Genomic DNA, 21,843 nt, shown 5'->3' on the forward strand with positions numbered 1-21,843 from the left:
TCTTCACTCTTGTCAATGCCTTTCTAGTCTTGGTCTTATTTCAAGACTTTTCAGTCTTTTTGTTTTTGATAATAGCCATTCTAGTTAATATTATATCACCTTTGAGTGACTTTTTAGTTCTCTTTAGTGATAGAAGAGTGTATTGAAGATTCTCTTTTTTCGAGATTCATGTCCTTGACAACAACTAATCTTCTCCAAGTATTAAATTTTAGTAGTTTGATATAAGTTTTTCCTTTAATCTATTGCTAATTCTTTCTTAAATATGTCTATATCAATTTCTTATCATATTTACTTTGATTTGGTTTATTTATGCCTCTACAAAATAAATAGAAGTTCTTTCTACAAAAGGCAGCATTAAGATTAAACTTTTTACCACCTTTCTATAATTTATCATTTTTTTTTCTACTACATTTTTTTACTAGTCTCTTCTATAATAACATCTATTTTTTCATATTTTTATCATATAGTTGTATTATAACACAAAAGGAGGAGATTACCTTACTACTCCTTGTTACATAGATAAGAGTTTTGGGACTACAATGAAAGGAGGGACAAGAAATTTCCATAAGGCTCGAGCACTACAAAAAAGTGCTACATTGGACTCTAGTAAAAAATATATAAAAAAAAAAAAAAAAAAAAAAAAAAAGAAGATTAGATAGGTTATTAGTCCAAAAGGACAAATTTTCAATTTTTACAAAGTTGAGAGGTATGTGTGAAATTATCAAAACTTAAAGAATATTCTTGATTTTTTAAAAAAATTCAAAGGCATGTGTCATATTTCTTTTTTTCTTTTTTTTTGATGGTTAGGATGATTTAGTAAAAATTTAGGTGTATTTATCATTTTCATATATATATATATATATATATATATATATAGATACAAATAAATTATTATATAAAAAAATCCTCTCAATTATCTTAATTTTAGCTTCTAGTACATAGCTCAAGTTTTAAGAATATCATTAATAATATTAATAATATTTGCAAAAGATACAAACATATTAGAATTCTTTGAAAAACTAGTTTTTTTTAAAACTATATATGTGTTTATGCCAGAGTTGAATTTTGTTAAGTGATGTCAGCTATGTAGTCGCTGTGTTTAGAAGTTGCAATGTATTGTTTTCATTAATTACAAACTATATAGTAGGCAAGTGTTGTTGTTCTGAATACTCGGCAAGTTGTGCTTTACTTGTAACTACTTTATATAATTTATTTTTGGAATATAAGTAGATGTTGCAAGGATTTTTTTTATAGAAAATAATGCACCATTTGGATTTGGAGTTGAATGCTATGTAGTGTCCCTTGTCTATAAAAATTTCAATTAAGCATATGTAGTTTTTGACACAAGAGACGTAGAGAACCTTGGGTACTTGTTTTATTTCTCCTCCCAAGTAGAAGTAAACATCTCCTTTTCTACTTATGGAAAGTAATTCTCCTGGCATTGTTTTAATGCTATTTGATTTTCTCTTTGAACTAATGTAGTGTAACAGCTCAGGGTTGCCAGTTACATGTTGACTTGCCCTTGAGTCGATGTACCAGCTGTTGTGGTCGGGTTGTGTGAGGTTGAGTTCGACCATGCACATGTCCATTACTTTGGCAACGCCAGTCTTTGGAGTTTCTTTATTGGGTGTTTCTTCATCCTTGTTCACTTCAGTAGAGTGAGCATATGAACGTCCACCTTTCTGGAGTCGAGAAATTTGAATTTCTATGTCCCATAATTGTTGTTTGAGCAATGGTATTGGATATTTTTGTGTAAGGTGTTTGGGTGATCCACATTTGAAACACCCTTCTGTTGTATTGTGGATCTGACTTGGATTTTTTCAGCTTTCACTTCCAAATCACTGACGTTGTATGTGTTCTGCCTGAGTTGCAATGGACGGTATGTTTGAGATCCTCCTCAATACGGTGGACGCTGTTGATAGTATCTATTTTTTCGGGGCTAGGGTTTGAAGTCGTGTTGCTGGAAGTGAGCCATGAGAACCTCGTCCTGTTTGCCTTGGGTTGAGAATCGCCACGCATCTTCCTGTAGAAGTCTGGCTTCTCCATCTGCCATTTTTGATAATATGTTTTGTCAAAAATTCAAGAAACTAGAGGGGAGACTTTGAAGTACAATTTCAACTGGTTCCTTATTAGATACAGGGTTGCTGCAACTAGCAATGTGATGAGAGATACAAGTGCAGAAGTGTAAACAGACAATCAAGAGTGACTGTGTGAACAAAGACGCAGGGGTGACAGTGAGAACAGAGAATCAAGTGTACCGGTGTGAACAGATTGGTAAGAGTGACTGTGTGAACACAAAAAATATATATATATAAGGGGGGTGGACAGTGTGAACGGAGAATCAAGTACAACGGTGTGAACAGAGTAACCGGGGGGTATGGCGTGTGTGAACAGATCCAAAGTCACAGCGTGCATGTGAGTCACAAACCATGTCCACCAGCTCACGACAAGTCAGCCCACGACGATGCCGCCCCCCGCGAGGATCTCAGTGAAATCTGAAGGGGCGATAAATTAATTCATGGCATGGCAGATGAAGAGGAAGAAGTAGAAGAAGAAGAAGAAGTGGAAGATAAGAACCAAATACTTCACAGAACAAAAGAACAAAAATATTGAGTGCCAATTCGACGGAGGATTTGGCACGGAAGTGCCCGACAGCCGCCACTTTTGAAGCTGAGCCACTTCAGCGAGGTGATGTGTTGGTGATGCTGCCTCTCTCCTCGCGAGGTTGCGTCTTCCCCGTACCCAACACCGCTGCAGGGAGCATCGTATAGGGAGCAAGAGGGAGAGAGAGAGAGGTGTGAGGGGACATTTTTTGCGATGGTGTTAGGGCTGCAGAATCTGGCAGGATTGTGCTCCTCGCTGCTGGGGTCGCACGGAACTCTGCGTGTGGGTGCTGCGTCTGTGATGGCTCCCCCTCGGACCCTGAGTGTTGCTGTCAATGCCAAGACTGCGGTGCCCTCTGATGACGAGGTATTGGGTTGGGATTGTTGGGTTGTTGGGGTGAGGTTTAGGAGTTTTGGAGAATTGGTGGTGAGTGTTGATGATCGAGGTGGTTCGATCGGTGTGGGGGATTTATTTATTTATTTTGCACCCTTTGATGATAATTGTTGTTTGGACGTAATCTTGTGATGAATTGTGGATCGATTGCTCTGGGGCTTTGCTTTGTGGATCTGTTGCGTGGTCATGAAATGTAGCGTGCAGTCGGAACTGCAGATTTGTATGGACGCCGCGTGATAGCCAGTTAGATCGTTGTTTCTCGGACACCGGCCATGTTGATTGGAACTTGGAGTGGTAAATTATTTCTATTAAGCGGGAACAATTTCTAAATTGTGAGTATTGAGGTACAATGGATATGTTTCAAGTTGTGAATTGAATCGTCCGTACTAAGTTTTCGATCAATCTTGTGAGTTCAGTGGCCATTCCCCTATGTTACTGCTGAAGACGAGAGTTTCTTGTAAGGCTTGACGAGAATAACATGTGAATGTGTTATGCTAGTTGTGTATTTTGCTAATGATAAGCTATTCATTTTATGCTCAAAGCTGGGTTCAATAGAAAACTTACTATGTATTGGGTGAATTGCTAATAGATCGTCTAGTCTAAACAATTTGTTCGGACAAGCATTCGATATGACGGGATGATTCAGTAGAGCGCAAGTTTCATGGCACTTACAGAATTGTTAAGCTCTGAATTGGTGCCTACGGCAGGTATTGTCTGAAGATGGCTTCGCCACAAAAGTTGCCATCCTGAATAGGCCGAAGAAGCTGAATGCCGTCAACGAGAATATGGTAAAGAAGTCCTTATTTTCATTACGTGATTTGGGCTTAGCGTTTGTGATGATGACTGATTACGAAGCAGAAAGTAGTATCGGCGTTACTTAATTTGTACGTCACTTATTTCCTGAGAACACTTAGATGATCTGCTTTGATTTAGACTTGTTGAGCAATTAAAGTAGAGCTGGGTTGTCGTCAGCTGTGATGGAATAATTTACAGGTGATCATGATCCGGTCTGATAATCTTGGAGATTCTCACTCCAGCTTGTCATTGACCAGATTGATCGACTGCTGGAGCTTTACGTAAAATGGGAAAATGACAAGCATGTGCGCATGGTTATCCTTGCAGTAAGTATTCCTTCTGCCTTGTCGCTCTTTTCCTCGTATTCGTCAAATATACAAATAAATAATAAGGATGCCTGCAGCCATATAGCTAACTAATTTGGTTTCACATCAACAACTCGAACGGTCTAAATGCAACTCTCTGTGATTAAACTCGTCGATTTTTAACATTTGCACAATGGGTGCAGTGCTAATAGTGTGTTATCAAGTTTGAGCCTCCTGATCACTATTCAATGAATGGCATGAAAGATAGTTTTAGTCCTGGGATGAGGGGCCCACCATGCGTTACTTTGTTCACCGAAAGTGTTTTCCTCTTCCCATCTTCAAGCTTATAACCTGCAAATGGGACTCTTCAAAATTTCAAATCATTCAAGCGAGGTCTGATTACGGCAAAACGATTTCATGTGGAATGTTCTCCAGGGTGCGGGACGGGGATTCTGTGCAGGAGGTGATGTAGCGACGGTATATCATCTTGGGAAGGCCGGTCAGTATGCAGATGCTCTGGTTGACCACATTTAGCCGTCTGAAAATCAAATTAAACATCACCGTGTACTGACAAATTAAGCATACCATCATACGGGTGTTATAATGATGGTGCATTTGTTGATTGACATACAGGTCAACAGGAACGCGGTAATGCGTTCTTTTACAAAGAGTATCATCTCAATTATATTTTGGGAACCTACAAGAAAATTCATGTATGTAAACCCAGTCGATGAGATCGATTTGTTTATCTTGCGAATGGCCAAGTTGATCAGCAAGGTGCAAGTTTAGCTGCCAGGATTTAGCGCAAAAGCTAATCTGTTTTGTTTCTTAACTTTTGATTTATCCATGTATCTTATCATTAAGTTCCAGTATTTTCTTTGCAACGAAATCGCAGGTGGCTCTTCTAGATGGTATATGTATGGGAGGAGGTAACGGCATCTCTATGCATGGAAAGTTTCGAGTTGCCACTGAAAATACAGTGAGAACATGCTTGAACTGATATTCTGCTTAAATATCTGTTTGTAAACTTTGGGACATTTAGGTTGGGATTGCTTTTCATCTTAGCGTTGTCTGTGCTTTTTAGAAGGAAACCTTGGTTGCGTTGTGTAGAGTATTGGCAAAGAATAATTTACTGGTTGTTGTGCATCGGTTTCAGTTATTTGCTATGCCAGAAACTGCCATAGGCCTTCATCCTGATGTTGGGGCGTCGTATTTTCTCTCAAGATTGCGGGGCCATTTAGGTACAGCTATGCTAAAATCTTTTTAATAAATTTCTGCAATTTATTCATTGCATATTTCTTGGAGGAAGTTCTGGTGTTTGCTGCTTCTAGAATTGGTTAAGGTTTTCGATATGTTTACATACTCTCTTTTCTGAAGAGAAAAAATTATTAGATTTCATCGACACGTTGAGTGTTGGGCTTTTTGGATCCATCAAAGGTTAGGTACATCACATGAGATCTCACGTGCGGTCATGATACTAAGGTGTGCACCTGTTATATCTGGAAGCTTAGTGATGAAGGTAATGGTTGTTCTCTAAGCAGTTTGATGAATTTGGCAGGTGAATACCTGGGTCTCACAGGGACCCGTTTGGATGGAGCAGACTTACTTTCTTGTGGTCTTGCCACACACTTTGTGCCTTCTCAGGTGACTTGTTTTACAACTTCTTATTCTGTACGATTTTTCCCCATGATACACATATTTAATGCTTCGTTAAGAACTACGTATTTCAAACTTTATTGGTGCAGTGGTCTCAATTCAGTTAAATTTTCACACTTGGTTACAGCGTTTGGCTGATTTGGAAGATCGACTTGGTGGTCTCAACACCGGGGATGCAGGGGTTGTGGGCACTGCTATTGACGAATTCTGTGATGTTGTATACCCCGGAGACAAGAGCCCGTTGCACCGGTATGCGATAATTTGGTTGTTTTATGGCTTTTGAAGATATTGTGGTACATTTTTAAGTGATACTTGTTGCATTGGGAGTTAATGTTATTTGGTTAATTATGTTTGGATGTGAAGGAGGGACGTCATCGCTGAATGTTTTGGGAAAGAAACAGTGGAGGAGATTGTAGAGACCCTTGTAAGTTCATCATCTGCTTGTTATTCACTAGAATCTCCTTAGAAAGTTATCTTAGTACCTTAGGTCTTATTTCGAAAACTCGTTATGATACAAGTTCTTAGAGCTATGTAGGATTTCTTTCCATGTCACTAGTGCACATGAGTAGCAGGGTTATAATTAAGTCTAGGTTCCAGTTAGAATGTCAATTTCTTGAGCGACATGCTCACAATATTCCCATGTTCTTATTAGCTTATGTTTTGCTGTATGCAGGAAGCAAAAGCTGCATCCTCTGATGATGAGTGGTTCTCAGAAACGTTGGCTATAATGAAGAAAGTATCTCCCATCAGTTTGAAAGTAACACTGAGATCTGTGAGTCCAGTATCCTGGTCCAGGAGGGTATTGTTGTGAGATGATTCAAGGTTGTAATTGAATCTTGTTGTGAATTTGTAGATTTATGTCTACGTCTGTATGCTGTGCAAAGGGTAGCAGTTATGATCACTAAGAATTTCTCTTGATTTTTTCTGTGCTCTCTGTCTTGTTCACAAATCCTGCGTCAGATTCGTCAAGGTAAACAAGAGAGCCTCTTTCAATGCTTGGAGCGTGAGTATCGACTCTCAGTCCATGCTGTTAATGCAACACATTCTACGGATTTCTATGAGGTAAGACCTTTTCTATTAGTAGCACTTATATTTTGCCAATTCAAGCTGTTGCCTGGATAGATGCAACTGCAATGAACGTGGTAATCTGGTTGCATGCTCTTCTCAATTGTGTTGTTGGAAAGACTCTTATACGTTTTTGTACGTGGTTAATCAACTTTCCTTATATTTATGACAGGGTTGTCGAGCCCTTCTGGTAGACAAGGATAATAAGCCTCAGGTATCCTTCAAACTTAGGTATCTTGTTTGAAAAACTTTGCCAGGTGTGCGCTTATTGACGTGCACACCTTGTTTGAAGAACGTGAATTTACGGCATAACCTATATCATGATTGTGAATGGGGAGTTTTTAACCGATTGGTCAACTTGTAATGACTTGGTGAAGCTGAGGGTCTAATTTTGTTTTTGTAACTTCAAGTTGGCTTTCGATGGTTTACATTTCATGAACGGTATCTTGTCCGTTTGTTATAATCAGTTCTGCTGGGTGCCCTAGCACTTCGCAGAAGTGCTTGACTGGCAGATGCTGACTTGGGAGAGAGGTGGGCTGTTCCAAGGTCTTGTGCATAGATTGACAAAGTCCTCACTTATATGGTCATGTTTGCAAGGTGTGCACGCAATATGGGAAGAAGTATTTCATATTCTTCTGTGTAAATGTGTTGATCTCGTAATGTCGTACAACCCCAGTTTCCGAGTTTGAGGGGAAATGTTTTCTTTCACTTGTGGAACTATCCTTCACTTTTAGCGTAGCGTTCTTTAACCTTGATTGTTGCTCGCTGATCAATGTTCATCGCTAGTACAATTTTTCTCTGAGTATTTCCATTTTCTTTCTGCAGTGGAACCCTCCGACTTTGGCAGGGGTTACAACAGAAACGGTGGATGACATTTTTGCGCCATTCCATCGAGGGGAAAAAGAGTTGAAGCTTCCAGTTCAACAGCGAGAAGGCAGGTCAATGTCACGTTCACGACTCTGAGGCTCAGATTCAAGTTCATTTATTGCATCGAAGGCTTGGTGAGATCAAGCAACCGACATTTGTTCTGTTTAATCACTTCAAGCTTTTTGACCGCTGCCATGAGTGGGTGATTATTGAGGTACTATCATCGTATCTCAGTTTAGCACTTGACACAACACTTGTTAGTCAACCTTCGCAGAGTTGCGTCTACTTGGAGACTTATGTCGTAACGTCTAGACCTGGGAGTCTTGTTTCTGTGGAAGAACTAAAGGTTCTGATAGGAAGAGTGGAGGCTCATGGTGTGATATTATACCTGTCTGCTGCACAGCGATTTATCCATTAAGTAAGATCAGAAGCCAACCAGATTTCCCTAAAGTTTTCGTTTGTGTTGGACCCCTAAACACGTACCATTATCAGTTGAACTTCTTTAAATCTGGTATTTCTACCACTCCATACATATGTCTACTAATTTGAAACTAGTTGCACGTATCTTTTAAATAATTTTTTTTGCAATTAATACCAGCTTGTTCATTCATTCATGTTCTTTGTATTTCTATTTTAGAAATGCAGTAATGAACCACTTCTAACAAATACGAATGATGCCATGAGATAATCTTGGAGGTAATTGCATTTAGAAGTTGGCTTCTTTTTCTTTTTCTTTTTATTATGAAATGATAATGCTGAAAAATAATCAATTTTCAGCACTAAAATTTTTGAATCTTGAACTCTAGATTTCTAATTTTTTATTTACAAAAAACACATTAAAGTTGTACAGTGTCCTAAAAATATGAACTATACAAATAAATCAGATGTCTTTTGTTTCATTTAAACTAACTGTAATTTTTGTATTTCTACACTTAGATCTGAATTAAAAAGATTGAACAGGATGAAAATAAACAAATTTAAGAAGCTTATATTAGAAATGAAAGTATAAATATAGAGTTATATTATCATGTTCTTAAAATTAGTCAATTTTATCAGAAATATAGCCTGACATTTCAAACTTATATAAACATTCTCACACAAAGAAGACCATAGGAATAGACTTATGGAATTAATAAGCAAGAGTATATCAAAGTCAAAATAAGAATACAAATAAATATATAAAATAAAATTTGATAGTAACTTTTTAATTTTAAATTAAAAAACACATGAAATAATATGTATTGAAAAGAATAATAATCAATGGATTTATTTGTTTATTTACTTATTTATTTATTTATTTAGATTCTTGCATACATGTGTGCATGTCCTTATCAGTAAATATCAAAACCAAATATCTTATTAGTTGAATCACATGATACAACAGTAGTTTATTGAACTTTTATCGTGGAAAGATATGTGATTGCAAAACCCAAAAACCCACATTTCAAAAGCATGGTCCAATTTGTAGTTTAGATAGTGGTGTTCACACCAGTGAGACCATCGGGTTTAGGGGACTTGGTCGCCTGTCTCCGCCGCCTCTCCACGCCGCCTATCTCCGCCGGACTACTGGAAGGAGGAAGAATCGCGTCTGCGCGGGCGAAGGCAAATTGTCTTCAGCAAATCTCTCGACGTCTTCTTAGAATTCTGTCTGTTGCAAGCAAGCGTTGTGTTTGTTGTGGTAATTGAAAACATTTTCGTGCTTTTGATCAAGTACCCACTTGCCAATTCTCGGCTGAGCCAGTGTACCTCCAGTAGTTTCGATAGCTATGCTACCAGAAGTTATTGAGGGATCGAACGCAACAGAGCATGGCGCTCGGGATTCCTGCTGGACACATTGTTTCGTGTAGCGCTTGAAATTAGGGTATGCCAAGAAGGGGACCATTGAATAGCTTTGCGATGGTTTTGGTGGTAATGTGAGGGCATTCGTTTGTGAGCATGGGATGCTATGAAGGGAATAGTGGCAATTGAGTTTGATTGAGTGAGCCGGTTCTTGCTGTTTCTGTTCGATTTCGTGCGATGAAGGAGTGGGCATGCTGCACTGGAGGGATTCTGATTGGAGTTCAGAAACGGAGTTTGTTTTTGTACGATAGGGTTGTGGTGGTAGGAACCATGTTTGATTGAGCGGTGGATTTGTGTTGATATTGTTGCATGCTTTGCATCCGGTTCTTGGTAGATCGAATGCGACTATTTGGTGGTATTTAGCACCTTTTGAGCGCATTGGGTTCAGCATGAAGGCAGCTCTGTACGCCGAGCTTCGGCAGGCTCTATTACAAGATGACAAGAATACATTGGAAGCTGTTAATGAGAAGTATCCTTGGGTGGAATTCGATACTGTGGTGGCTATAAAGTCGCAGGAAGCCTCGCGCCACATTCGGATGCAGCATCATAAGTTTCGCTCGAGGCAACGTATCCAAGAGTTTATTGCAAGGTGTGTGATTGAGAATGCTCCAGTGCAATCCCTAAGTTCTCCAATATCTACTCTCCCTCACGTACATGATGCTCTTTCTTGACATTTTGAAAAAATCCATTCTGGACATTGGTCCGAACTTGGCTGACTTGCTCTAATCCTCAATTAGGTATACAGCTGGGGAGGACATATTGGAGATCAGCAGGACATATGATATCCCCCCCTGCCTTCTGATGCGAATCTTGTTGGAGCACTTGGCAGGCTTGCAAAAGCACCAAGTAAGCGCCTGTCTCAAGGATCCATCCTATCTGCCAGAATCCTCGATACTGATCAAGGCGCAGATGGCTGCAAACAGAGAAAGCACTGCTACAGTTTCGAGGGCTAGGTTCGGTGCAGATGTGTTTCGTTGCATCGACAATGACCCCGTGAGTTCTCCTGCGGTAGAGACTATACGAAGAGTCACAGGATTGGAGTAAGTTTGATAAACTGGGTTGGCATTCTCTATTTTCTGGTTTGATAGCATATACCGGCAGAATGAAATAAATTAGAACTCGTGTATATTTGCACAAAATTGGAGATGTACCGCCACTCAGCATACGAATGATGTCCTGCTGGCCGAGGCTAATTGCTTGAGTGTCTTTTGCAGCTTAAGATCTTATTACCTTGAGAGCTCGTACTCATACATTAACATCGGCATTACAGATACGAAATCTTGTTGTATGAGAAACTAAGCGACTTAGGTATTTCTTACCAATCTGAGGACGATTTGAGGGCAGCGGGCTTTAGCAAAACCCCAGACGTGAAATTGGATGCCCCTATAGGCGTGCGTGGTCGTATGGTGAACTGGATAGACAGTAAAGCGTCATTCGGAGATGAACATATCCACAAAACGCAAGGCAGTGACCAATTTCAGAGGTGGCCAATCTTACTCTTCGATAACTCAGCAACAATGAATCAATTTTTTCGTGCATAATTAGCAGATATGTTTTCGAATCGATGTCTGTGCTTGTCCCTTCTATGGTTAGCAGCATGAATTTTAGCCTCCCCCAATATTTGTAGATTACGTTTGGCTTGGCTGGCTCATTTATGGTGCCGAAAGGTTTCTAACAATGAACAAGTATCTAAATCTCCTACGAAAACCATGGCTTCAGTTATGTGAACAGGTTTGGTCCGGGGATGGTCATCTACTGGTTCGGTTACATAGACGAGCTCAATGACAATCCCGATATTCTTCTCATGGATCACTTCCCGGACAAGAGCGAGGTTTATTGTCTGACCGTGCTACCAGTGCAACCTAGACCATGACTTTCTCCTATGAACATACGTAATTCTGGCACTTACTTTTGGCATACCCGACTGAAGAACGTGTTTCATGGCCCTCCACACATGTGAACTTCAAAACTGGAATTCAGCAGATGTGTGGCTTTGACTGGGAGCGTCTTAGTTGCCAAAAAGAAGTTGTAGGTTTTGTGTTGCCCATCTCGGTGATATATATATATATATATATATATGGTTTCGTAGCGGGGACCATTGTGAACAGAGATTGCAGTTTCTTGGTGCACAATGGTGTCAATTCGTTGTGCACCGCCAAGGGTACTGAATATCTCTAGAGAACTAGCAACGTAAGATATTTTTTTACAAAAAGAAGCCTTATTTACTCGTACTCAATAGACCTTATCTGGGATTGTTTTCTCTTCTTTGTGCATACTTAATCACTTGAGCATTCTGGAATCCTTTCATCTCATTTCACAACGTTCCAGGATTCATATTCGAAAGCCTCCACTAATCCGTGGTTCCATGGAGAATCGGCGTACTTGCTGCAATGTTTGATGCCGCTGAGAAGCAGCATCTTAACGAGAGAGGGAGCCGATTTATGATACACGCGAGACATCTCCGAACTATCTGTAGTAATGAGGTTGAATAAGGAACGAGACGAGGCCCATTACCAAACAGAGGAATACATAGTTATATAATTATACTCTTCCCAGAAAGGGATGCCTTCTACCAAGCAAATTTGTACACAACGCGAGCTCCTTGCTGTTAAGGGTAGCGGCGATGGTTCTGGTAATGCTTGTCGACTTTGCAGAAGATGAACACAGGGTATTACATCTTGGGGGACAACATGGGTGATACCGCAACGGTGGTTGAGGGCAGGTTTCTGAATGTGGTGCATGGTTAAGGCAGCAGGCATACACTCCGCGCCATAATTGTGGACGAAATCTAATTCTGTTTTAGCGCAAGAGGATTTGAAATAAAGAAAAACCCTACGGCTATGACGATGGACATTGCCAATGTAGGATTTATCACCGGCTTCAGCGGAGCTAACTCTCGGACCTTGAAAGAATCGTAATGAAACTCTGAAAGAATGGTTGCTACAATCTTCTTGCAGACGAAACTGTCACAGATGAGTTGCCACACTTTTACTAGTACATTGCTTAGTCGGTCTTATTTCTCAGTCTGCAAAACTTGGACAGACGACGGGTACTTCAGGTGACAGAAAGAGTTGTCCATTTAGGAATGTAAATAAAATTCATTCACATAAGTGTTCTGTTTTATATTAACAATTTGAAGCATACAATAATGGTAGTCATTGCACTCAAGGAATATAGCGTTAAGCGAGCACTAAAACGAGATTAAGGTTGTGTAAGAAACAAAAGAATGGTATGAGCAGAAAGATCTACACTTATGAATTCATATACCCACAAGCATTACACATATGGATAACCTCCTTGAAATAACGTATCTTTCAACTGAAAGCATCAGATTTCTTGTTCATTAGGGCTTCGGCCAATGCTTATCAGTACGCAGAATTGCAGCCCAGATGCACTTCTCAAGAACTAGGATGGTTGCAAGATGATGCTAGTAGACTTTGAGCCATGAAAATTAAAACTCCTCAAAATCAACAATCTCTTACAGCATTTGCCAGAATGTGCAGATCCTGTTACAAACAAAAAAGATTGGTGCAAACAAAATTGCAGGATATTCTAGCTTGAAATGGCGGTTAGGCCAACGGGATTTAGAATAGTAAAAAAGCAGAAACAAATCCCAACTTCGTCAATTGCTGAGTATTCCTCAAATGACAGCTATGGCAGGAGATTTTTTCTGAGTAATTTTCTTGTGGACCTGTGTGGCACCCAGAATCATGAAGGAGCATCGTTGTGGGAGTCGGCATATAGTTCACTCTTTCAAGATCACTAGCTGCTGCCCTAGTTATTTATCTGCCGCAGGTGTGGACTGCTGTTGTAAGGTACAATTGACAAGTAGGGATCTGAACTTGGTGCTCACCTGCTAGATGGGTACATAAGGCATTTTTGGTGCTTTAAACACTACGCTTTGCAGTAATTGTAGCAAGCTCTTAGCTACGTCTTAGGGTCAAATAGACCAAGTCCTCTCGGTTTAAATTATCTACCTCTAGTGGAGAGTAACCTACAGTGCGTGAAATCTTCGTGACATAAAGACTAGTCTCAAGGTCTCGCCTTGGACTCAACAAGCAAGAGTAATCAGCAGCTGTTATAAGACTGGGAAGTGATTCTGGGTTCTCAATGAAGTTGTTGCCTAAAGGATCATCGATCACAAACGTGAAGGCTTACTCTACTATAAAACATGCATTCAACTTCATAAGGAAATCAGCAATTGCACCTGCTGTCAGAAAGTCCATGTTCAGTTCATTAATAAACTGCACGAAGAGAAAAAGTAACGGAAAAGGAGATCTTCCTGAGCTGAGGAATCTTTGCATGCATGGATAAAGTACAAAGCAGCTTTTTCTATCAGAAAAGAGCAGTATAGTACACTGTGCACTCTCCTTGTAAAGCCTGAAGCTCATCTGCAGCTACTTAGATCTATAACATTTCTAATCGTGGAGTAAGAGCTCTCCGAAAGAAAAATTACTTCGTAAACGCAGCCAACAATCCACGGTAGCCTCAGTAGATAAGTGATGGATACAAAATCTCAAATAGCAGATCACAAAGTGTGCGGAGCTTTCTGCTTACATGCTCTTGTTTACGAAGTCAACACCATGGTCAGCAAACCATGGCCCATTTTGATTTCCATAGTCTGTTCTCTTGTTTTCTAATGCCTCAATATATTTGCTCAACAGTTCCAATCTCTGGTTCTTGAGCCGGAACCTTCCGTGCAAAAGCACACTCTTGAGATTGCAGCTGACCAGCGAATTGGAGTTTTATGGTTCCTGCACCATGACTAAATGTCATTAAAGAACTAATCTAAAGGGTAGTCTCAGCCACTATGTTTTACACAGCTCTGCATGTGCCTTTCCATGGGATTTGAGACAACTGAAAATGAATTCCCTACTGCATGTACAACCAGGTAATAATTCCAAGCTTAAGCGCGTCGAAACATTTTCATGATGATTGCAGAAGGGAACTGTGTGCAGCCTGGAAATCAGATACTAACACCTTTTCGTTGCGGTGCAGACATTCAAAGGCCATCAAGTCCACATGCACATTCGTCCGAACGATTGATTTTGCCACACGCTGTCGAAAAGTCGACTTGCACTTAACATGAGTAGCCAATTGGAAAATGAACACTCTATCCGCAGAATGTGATAGTCTATTTTATTCAGTATTGCATAAACCTAGACACCAATTTTAGCATTCAACGAGGAGACCGTACAAATAATCGTGTAGCACCCAATTCTGTCACGTTTTCTCTCGATTTCTTATTTTTTAAAAAAAAACAGGGTTTCACTTCTTGAGGCAAGCTGAGAAACAACGTCGCTGATGAGTGATGGCGATGGACATAGACGCCCTCAGCTTCAGCGGAAGCGGACACAAGGGCCAGATCTCGAGGTTTAGGGTTTAGGGTTTTAAGTGGGGACTGCGAAATCCAACAACCACCCCCTAAATCAAAAGCAGAGTAGGATTCGCCCCCGATTTGAATTATGCCATGTAGATACTCTCCACGTCGGATGGGGACACACTACCCGTCAAGCTGGCAACTCCAACGTGGCTCTCTGGAAATACTTATCATTCGTTCGGTAAATATTTCATCCACGAAATCATGGGTTACAGCTCACTGGAATTTGCTCTGGAATGCCATTGCGGTCAAAGTTCCTATTGCGGTTTTATTTTGTCTGCAGACCAAAGTCTTATTCCTTCCTTGATGGATGTTTAAAAGTATCCCTCATCACACGTTGGAATCGTCAATTTGTGCAAAATATAGTATAGAATAATATTATCACTCTTTGCCATGTGTATCGCAAATCAGTTTCATCAAGTGCAACGTATACTTGGGATCTTTCAACAAATTTATATTGATTCCCCAACAAATTATTCTTCGGGTCTCTGTCTGTATGTGTGTACAAATTTGTCTTTGAATTTTATGAAGAGTGAGAGGTTTGTAATAGTGACTAACTAATAATTGCTACAATGATAAAACAATGATCTCTTTATAGATTCACTCCATGTGCGTAGAGGCCATTCACAACCTCAGATGTTTTATTCATTTTAATTATTCCTTTACCTTATTTGCACCTTCAAGTTCTGAAGATATATTATCAATCAATATTTCTGTCCATAAGACAGAATAGAACAAGCGAGGTTCAAACATCTATTGCAAAAGGACCAAGGGTCACAAATGAAGTTTTAAAATCTTGTGTAGCTCAGCATATAGGAATTCTTTACAGTTAAAATTTATGAGCAATATTGAGGGTGAAAGTTTACCTTTCAAAAATGAACTTTCTTATCTGGGGTTTTTAAAAAGTGTTCATTCCGGTCCTGGAAAATAAATACAGAATGCCAGAAGTCATTAGAATGTATAAATTTGGAAGGACACATGATTCAGGGTGTGGATATGATTTTGCATCAGATCATGAAGGATAGGATAATTTATAGTACGAAGATCAGCGACTGACATAGGATGATCATGGATGAATGAATGAGAGGCGGATGAATGACTTCGAAACACGTTGGATGAGAACCTCCATTGGAGAAGCTCTCTGTGTATTCGGCGACTTTGTCCTTCGCGTCGCTACTGCTGAGCTCCATCGCCACAGCTTGCAGCTCCGCGTCCATGGCTCTTCCCTCCTGGCGCTTTCGCCGACCGCCTCCTGATCCTACTCTTGCGGTATTGCACGGCGTAGTCGCCACTTTGGAATCCTCTTGGAACTCTCTAGTGTGATTTGTGGTGCTTTCTTGCGCTCGCGTGTGTTGATTTTAGGGTCGTTGAGTTGCTTTGAATTGAAGCAGAGGCGAGAAATAGTGACTGGCATGGAACATGTACGAGTGCGAAATCTGTAAGGTTTATTTTTATTCTTATTTTTAGGTTCACGCTCTCTTTGCGCAAGCCAAGAGGTGAGTATCTGACTCGATTTCTGCATTGTTGTTGTGAGACTGTCTTTGCTGGACCATTCTTTCTTGCATACTAACTCAGGTATGCTTAGCTTCGACCGAGATTTAGATGGAGACGTTTTGATCAAAGTGGATACATATTGGAGCATCTGAACTTACACGATCGTAGGTGATTTGAAACAGCGTTTCTAAACGGATTAGAAGGAGCTGGCACTCCTCTTTAAGTTTTATCATTTAAAAATTTAAGTGCTCCTCTACCCCTTAAATTTAAATTTATGAGATTTGGGGGCTAATGAAAATCATTGAAAGGTTACTTAACTCTGGGATCTGGTGAAGCTTAGCGAGTGAAGGTCACCAGGTTGGATGCTTCTTTCAACCTTGTGAAGTCTAGGTCCGATTCGACTCTTCTGAAAGGATTTGGTAGGGCAGAAATGGCTCCTTCCACGCAGAGAGTAGGAAATTTCGAGAAGCAGGGCGAGAATGGGAAGCAAGAAGAAGCAGGTCCTGCCAGTGATCGTCTGGGATCGCCAATTCCTCCCCTACGAGTCGAATTATCGGGTGCGTATAAGAAAGCGTTTTTTCACTACTTCGGTCTGATGTTTGGCATGCACTTACCATTGCTTTTCTATTATGAAGATGTGCCGGAATTTCAGCGCGAACATTTTAGTCAGTTGAGAGGTTAACTTGGGGATTGCTTTTTCTGTAACACGTATTTTTGCTGCTAGTTATTTTATATTCATCCTAGCTTACTGTGGTACCCATACTACTGTAATATGAATAACAAATTGCCGTGTGAATTTTTTTATGAAGCTATGCAATAGTAATGTGAACAGTGATTCATGTAGTGATTGCGTCTTATTTAGAAAAACGCTGTGAAGCAGAAGATTAGGCGAATTCTTAAATTTCTCAAACATACAAGTCTGGGTTAGTGGATTTCCAAATACTGAAATTCTGCTCGTGCAGGTGATGACATTCGAGAAACAGCTTACGAAATCCTGGTTGCAGTATGTGGAAGTAGCCCTATTAGCTTCAGGAACACGAGTATAAAATTCGATGCTAAACCAAATATCAACAAGTCACTTACCTCTTCTGCTGCTAGTCAAATGAAGAGGGCACTCGGATTGCACTCCTCTGGTGGTTCTGGCGATATGCAACGCTTGTCTTCTTTTAAATCTAAAAAGAATCCCACTATTACGGATGTTTTGAGGGCGCAGATGCGGATCTCTGAGCAAAGTGAAACGAGGATACGGAAAGCTTTATCCCGAGCAACCGCTGGACAGGTATTGCATTGCTTGAAAATTAAATTGTTTTCAATTCTCCTTCAAATTTTTCGATGTCTGGATTGAGGGTTTTGTCTGGGTAGCTTTTCTGTGAAATGATGGTGTATCTGCGCCTCTGCGGAAATATTTTTGGTAGAAACGTTTCGATGATACACTGTGTGCTAGTTATCTCCTGTAGGCAGTTTGGGGGAATACATGGATCTCTCTCAATTGATCTGAAATTCACATTGATGTTAGAGAGACAAAAACCGTGAATAGCGACATGGATGACTGTTAAACTGCTAGCAAACCTGTACCTTTTTACTTATTAAAGTTTTGGGGTGTCTGTCGAATGCAGGCTAGCAAACGGAATGGTTTGATAATTGTACCTTTGGAGCTCCTTCAAAATATTGGTCCATCAGCCTTTGCAGATGAGAAAGAATATGTGAGTTGGTTAAGGCGCCAGCTGAGAGTATTAGAAGCCGGTCTTCTTGTTCACCCTCTAGTACCAGGAGATGAGGGAATGGATGCGCGACGGCTAAAGCAAGCTTTACAGGATATGGTTGATGGACACAGGACTGTAGAGAAAGCGAAAAGCAACGAGATCATGCAAATGCTCCGTAGTGCAGCCATGGGTAGGGCAACTCGAGCACATAATGGTCAACATGGGGATTTTCTACACTGGGCTGATGGATATCCTCTGAATGCACATATATATGTTGCTTTACTTTCTGCATGCTTTGACACGCTCGAGGAGGTCGAGGTGATAGCAGAGATGGAAGAAGTTCTTGAGATGATCAAGAAGACATGGGATGTGTTGGGAATTGACCAGACATTGCATGACACACTCTTTGCATGGGTTTTATACCGGCAGTTTGTTGTCTCTGGTCAATCTGCAGTGAATCTCCTCCAGCTTTCTGAACGTCAACTAGATCAGGTGGGAAAAGATGTCAAAGGGAACCTGATAGCCGATCAGGTGCCGTTATTAAAATCGGTACTGAGCACTATGCAATTTTGGGCGGAGAGAAGGCTCTTAGCGTATCATGATTCCTTTCCTGGAGGGGCTAGTGATATTATGGCAGGGTTATTGGCAGTAGCAGTCGGCTGTGCACAAATATTGCAGGAGCACGTGTCACGTGAGTTCAAGGGCCGTGGAAGGGAGGTAGTCAATGTTCCGCTAAGCCGCGTTGATGTTTATGTTCGTTCTTCTGTGAGAACAGCCTTTGCTCAGGTACTGTTGATTTCTTCCCATTATGACTAATTCTGAATGCTTAAGTACTTTTTTAGAATTACTGGCTTTGCTGAATAGCTGAAGTTGAAGTCATTTTGATATCAAGGTGCAACCAAGTGAGGAAGTGCGAGCTGGAATATGAACTTAAAAATCTCTTTATAAATATTGTATAAACTGTGATTTAAGTACTTCAGGTTGCCAAACTGCTGGAAGTTGTATCACTCCAAGTTAGCCAATCTTGTTGGGGATTGAGAGTGTCAAAAAAGTGATTGAAGTACTTTCTTTTTGCAGTTGATGGAAACAGTGGATTCCAGACGGAAAGCATTCAAGGGCTCTGGGTCGCTTCCGCCAGCCCTAGCAGTTTTAGCACAGGATACAATGGTACTTGCCATCAGCGAGGTAGATAATTTTAGTCCCGTGTTGAAGAGATGGCATCCTTATGCGGGTGGTGTAGCAGCAGCCACCCTTCATAGTTGTTACAGTCGAGAATTTAAGCAATATTTATCGAATATGTTTGGTATGACTGTTGATACAGTAGCAATACTAAAAGCTGCCGATGAGCTTGAGAAACGGCTTGTCGGGATTGCTGTCGAAGATGCGGCTGAATGTGACGATGGAGGAAAGAGCCTCATTCGAGAAATGCCACCTTATGAGGCTGATCAAGCCATGGGAGAGTTGACAAGAAGGTGGGTGGAGGACAACGTGGAAAAAACTACAGAGTGGATAGATCGCAACGTTCAACAAGAGGTAATATTTTTATGTTTCTTATATGCAACTTTTGGAAATCGTTAAGAATGTTCAGAACTATAGTTGTGTCTTAGATCTTTGCAACATACTAGATTTCTGATGATATATAATGGCTGCGTATTAGAAATGGAGTCCTGCAGCCAACAAAGAGAACTATGCTCCATCAGCCGTTGAAGTGTTGCGCATTGTGGAGGAGTCACTGGATACTTTCTTCGAAATGCCTGCGGAGCAGTATCCTGAGCTGCTCCAAGAGTTGGCATCTGGCTTGGATAAGGCGTTACATCACTACATAGTTCAAACAGTGAAATCTTGTGGTACGTACTGTTTGTGTTATTCCATCAATGTCATTTAGTTGCAACATTTTGGTTGATCACTGAATGCCAAGGAAATTTTAATGTAAAAGAATAGTTTTGGATAACATTCTACTCTGATAGTTACTCAGTTTATCATCCGTTTCTCGTAATGTGTTGAAATAACAGCTTTGCAATTTAACGTTAATATGTTGTCGCAGTTGAAGACATGATCTGTTTTTTCAAACTTCGATTTTGCGTGAGTTAACGGTGCGAAAGTTTTAAGAATTTCACTCGTTCTCTGCTTACCTTTTTCTTGGTAAGCGTAGAACTATAGCGTCTTCAACTTTTGCTTGGTAATCCTCATGAGATGTTATTCAATTTCGCAGGATCTAAAGACGCTTATATTCCTCCAATGCCTCCGCTTACACGGTGTAAGGTTAGTAAGTCATGGTTAGGTTCCCACAAGAGCAAAGGGAAGTCAGAGGCGTATCGAAACCCTCGGAAATCTTCTATTGTAAGTGATACAGAGAGTCTGGCCAATACATGTGTGCGTATCAACACAATTGAGCATATAAACACGCAACTTCAATCTTTGGAGAAGAAGATTCGAAATGGTTGGATGAAAGAGGAGCCTATTCCTCCTAAATCTGGTCGAATTTTTGGCAAGAAAACACCTGTCCCTCCACCAGCAACCGAGAGAACTGTTGATATTTCGCTTACATTTCAAAAGACACGAAGTGCAATCGAGGAAGGCGTGGAGCAATTGATCGATTTGGCAGCCTACAGGGCCGTATTTGCTGACCTAAGAGATATCTTCTTGGATGGGCTTTACGTTGGAGATGCATCGAGTGCAAGAATACCTAGTGTTCTTGAACAGTTGGAAGTGAAATTAGGAGAGATTGCAGAAACTAGTGCAGAAAGATTAAGGAACCGCATTGCAGGTGCTCTTATGAGGGCTTGTTTTGATTGCTTTCTTCTAATTCTTTTGGCGGGTGGTCCAACACGGGCATTCAAAGAGGAGGACGCTGACGTGATAAAGGATGACATGTACGCTTTGAAAGAGCTTTTTCTGGCTGATGGCGAAGGCCTACCGGAGGCCGAAGTTGAACAGATTGTGGCACCTGCTGCACAGGTTCTCACATTGTTTGAAATATCTAGCAGCGAATTGATCCAGATTTACTTGGCGTCTATAACTCAAGGAGGCAAGAAGTCTTCTAAGACAGCCTCTATACCGCCTACCACGGGGAAGTGGAGTGCAACAGACGCTAATACTGTATTAAGGGTTCTCTGCTACCGGTGCGATGAATCGGCAACCAAATTTCTGAAAAAGACTTACCACTTAAAGAAGGCCGCACCTTGATTTTTCTGCCTTATAATCACTTTGCTCTTGGCGACGTGAGTTGGTTGGCAGGAGCTCCACCTCGGCTCGTAATGACCAAGATCCTGCAGTCTATGCATTCATAGACTTGATGCGGAGGTAAAAGCAAGGTCAATATCTGAAAAAGAGCTTCAACTACACATCCGTTGCGGGCCCCAAATTTTACAGTCAAGTAAAACTTGAGTGGATTTTGCCATGGGCTATTCGAGGAAACGGTCGGAATGCAGTCTTTGTCGTCTTGAGAGAACGCCCTCTCGATCTTGTAATACAGGTTTGCTGCAAGAAGTGCGAGTCGCACACGTTTGACCGTAGTTAGCATCTACATAAATGTCAATTATTACCACCTTTGTATAATTTTAGCTGTTGTGTATATGTAAAGTTTAAACTGTTGTGTAATCAGATGAACGCTATGGGCCTTGGTAGTGTAACACTACATTGGCACCATTTTCCAGTGTTAATATACAGATTGGAGCGGTACAGGGCACAAGCTTTCGGTATACTTGTGCTTATCTGCCAAATAGAAGTCAAGGTTTCATGA

At 40.6% G+C, this 21,843-nt stretch overlaps 3 protein-coding genes across 6 annotated transcripts; all 3 read left to right on the forward strand.

The window, feature by feature from the left end:
* The first annotated feature begins 2,591 nt into the window (after nt 1–2,591).
* LOC112286814 (3-hydroxyisobutyryl-CoA hydrolase 1) lies at nt 2,592–8,277 on the forward strand. Of its 3 annotated transcripts, none has more exons than XM_024529113.2 (15): nt 2,775–2,970; nt 3,202–3,329; nt 3,705–3,785; nt 4,050–4,118; nt 4,533–4,596; nt 4,731–4,810; nt 4,993–5,076; nt 5,254–5,338; nt 5,656–5,741; nt 5,881–6,002; nt 6,117–6,177; nt 6,427–6,525; nt 6,714–6,815; nt 6,991–7,032; nt 7,644–8,277. In XM_024529113.2, the coding sequence occupies exons 3-15, from the start codon at nt 3,783–3,785 to the stop codon at nt 7,779–7,781; spliced, it is 1,035 nt and encodes a 344-aa protein (XP_024384881.1). In that variant the 5' UTR covers nt 2,775–2,970; nt 3,202–3,329; nt 3,705–3,782; the 3' UTR covers nt 7,782–8,277. The 3 variants fall into 3 exon arrangements, with proteins under 3 accessions (XP_024384880.1, XP_024384881.1, XP_090109070.1); XM_090252944.1 differs by having other exon boundaries at nt 2,828–2,970; nt 3,202–3,291; XM_024529112.3 differs by lacking the exon at nt 3,202–3,329 and having other exon boundaries at nt 2,592–2,970.
* Nucleotides 8,278–9,298: 1,021 nt separating this feature from the next.
* LOC112286815 (uncharacterized) lies at nt 9,299–11,755 on the forward strand. Of its 2 annotated transcripts, XM_024529114.3 has the most exons (5): nt 9,405–9,546; nt 9,859–10,113; nt 10,262–10,564; nt 10,795–11,007; nt 11,244–11,755. In XM_024529114.3, the coding sequence occupies exons 2-5, from the start codon at nt 9,914–9,916 to the stop codon at nt 11,395–11,397; spliced, it is 870 nt and encodes a 289-aa protein (XP_024384882.1). In that variant the 5' UTR covers nt 9,405–9,546; nt 9,859–9,913; the 3' UTR covers nt 11,398–11,755. The 2 variants fall into 2 exon arrangements, with proteins under 2 accessions (XP_090109071.1, XP_024384882.1); XM_090252945.1 differs by having other exon boundaries at nt 9,299–10,113.
* Nucleotides 11,756–16,065: 4,310 nt separating this feature from the next.
* Nucleotides 16,066–21,843, forward strand: LOC112286592 (protein unc-13 homolog). The gene is made up of 8 exons (XM_024528585.3): nt 16,066–16,173; nt 16,372–16,400; nt 16,581–16,955; nt 17,361–17,677; nt 18,015–18,887; nt 19,179–19,634; nt 19,759–19,948; nt 20,314–21,843. Exons 3-8 carry the CDS (start codon nt 16,829–16,831, stop codon nt 21,285–21,287), a joined length of 2,937 nt encoding a protein of 978 aa, XP_024384353.1. The 5' UTR covers nt 16,066–16,173; nt 16,372–16,400; nt 16,581–16,828; the 3' UTR covers nt 21,288–21,843.

The sequence above is a fragment of the Physcomitrium patens genome, chromosome 9, assembly GCF_059467195.1.
Source record: "Physcomitrium patens ecotype Gransden chromosome 9, ASM5946719v1, whole genome shotgun sequence".
Classification (NCBI taxonomy): Eukaryota; Viridiplantae; Streptophyta; class Bryopsida; order Funariales; family Funariaceae; genus Physcomitrium; species Physcomitrium patens.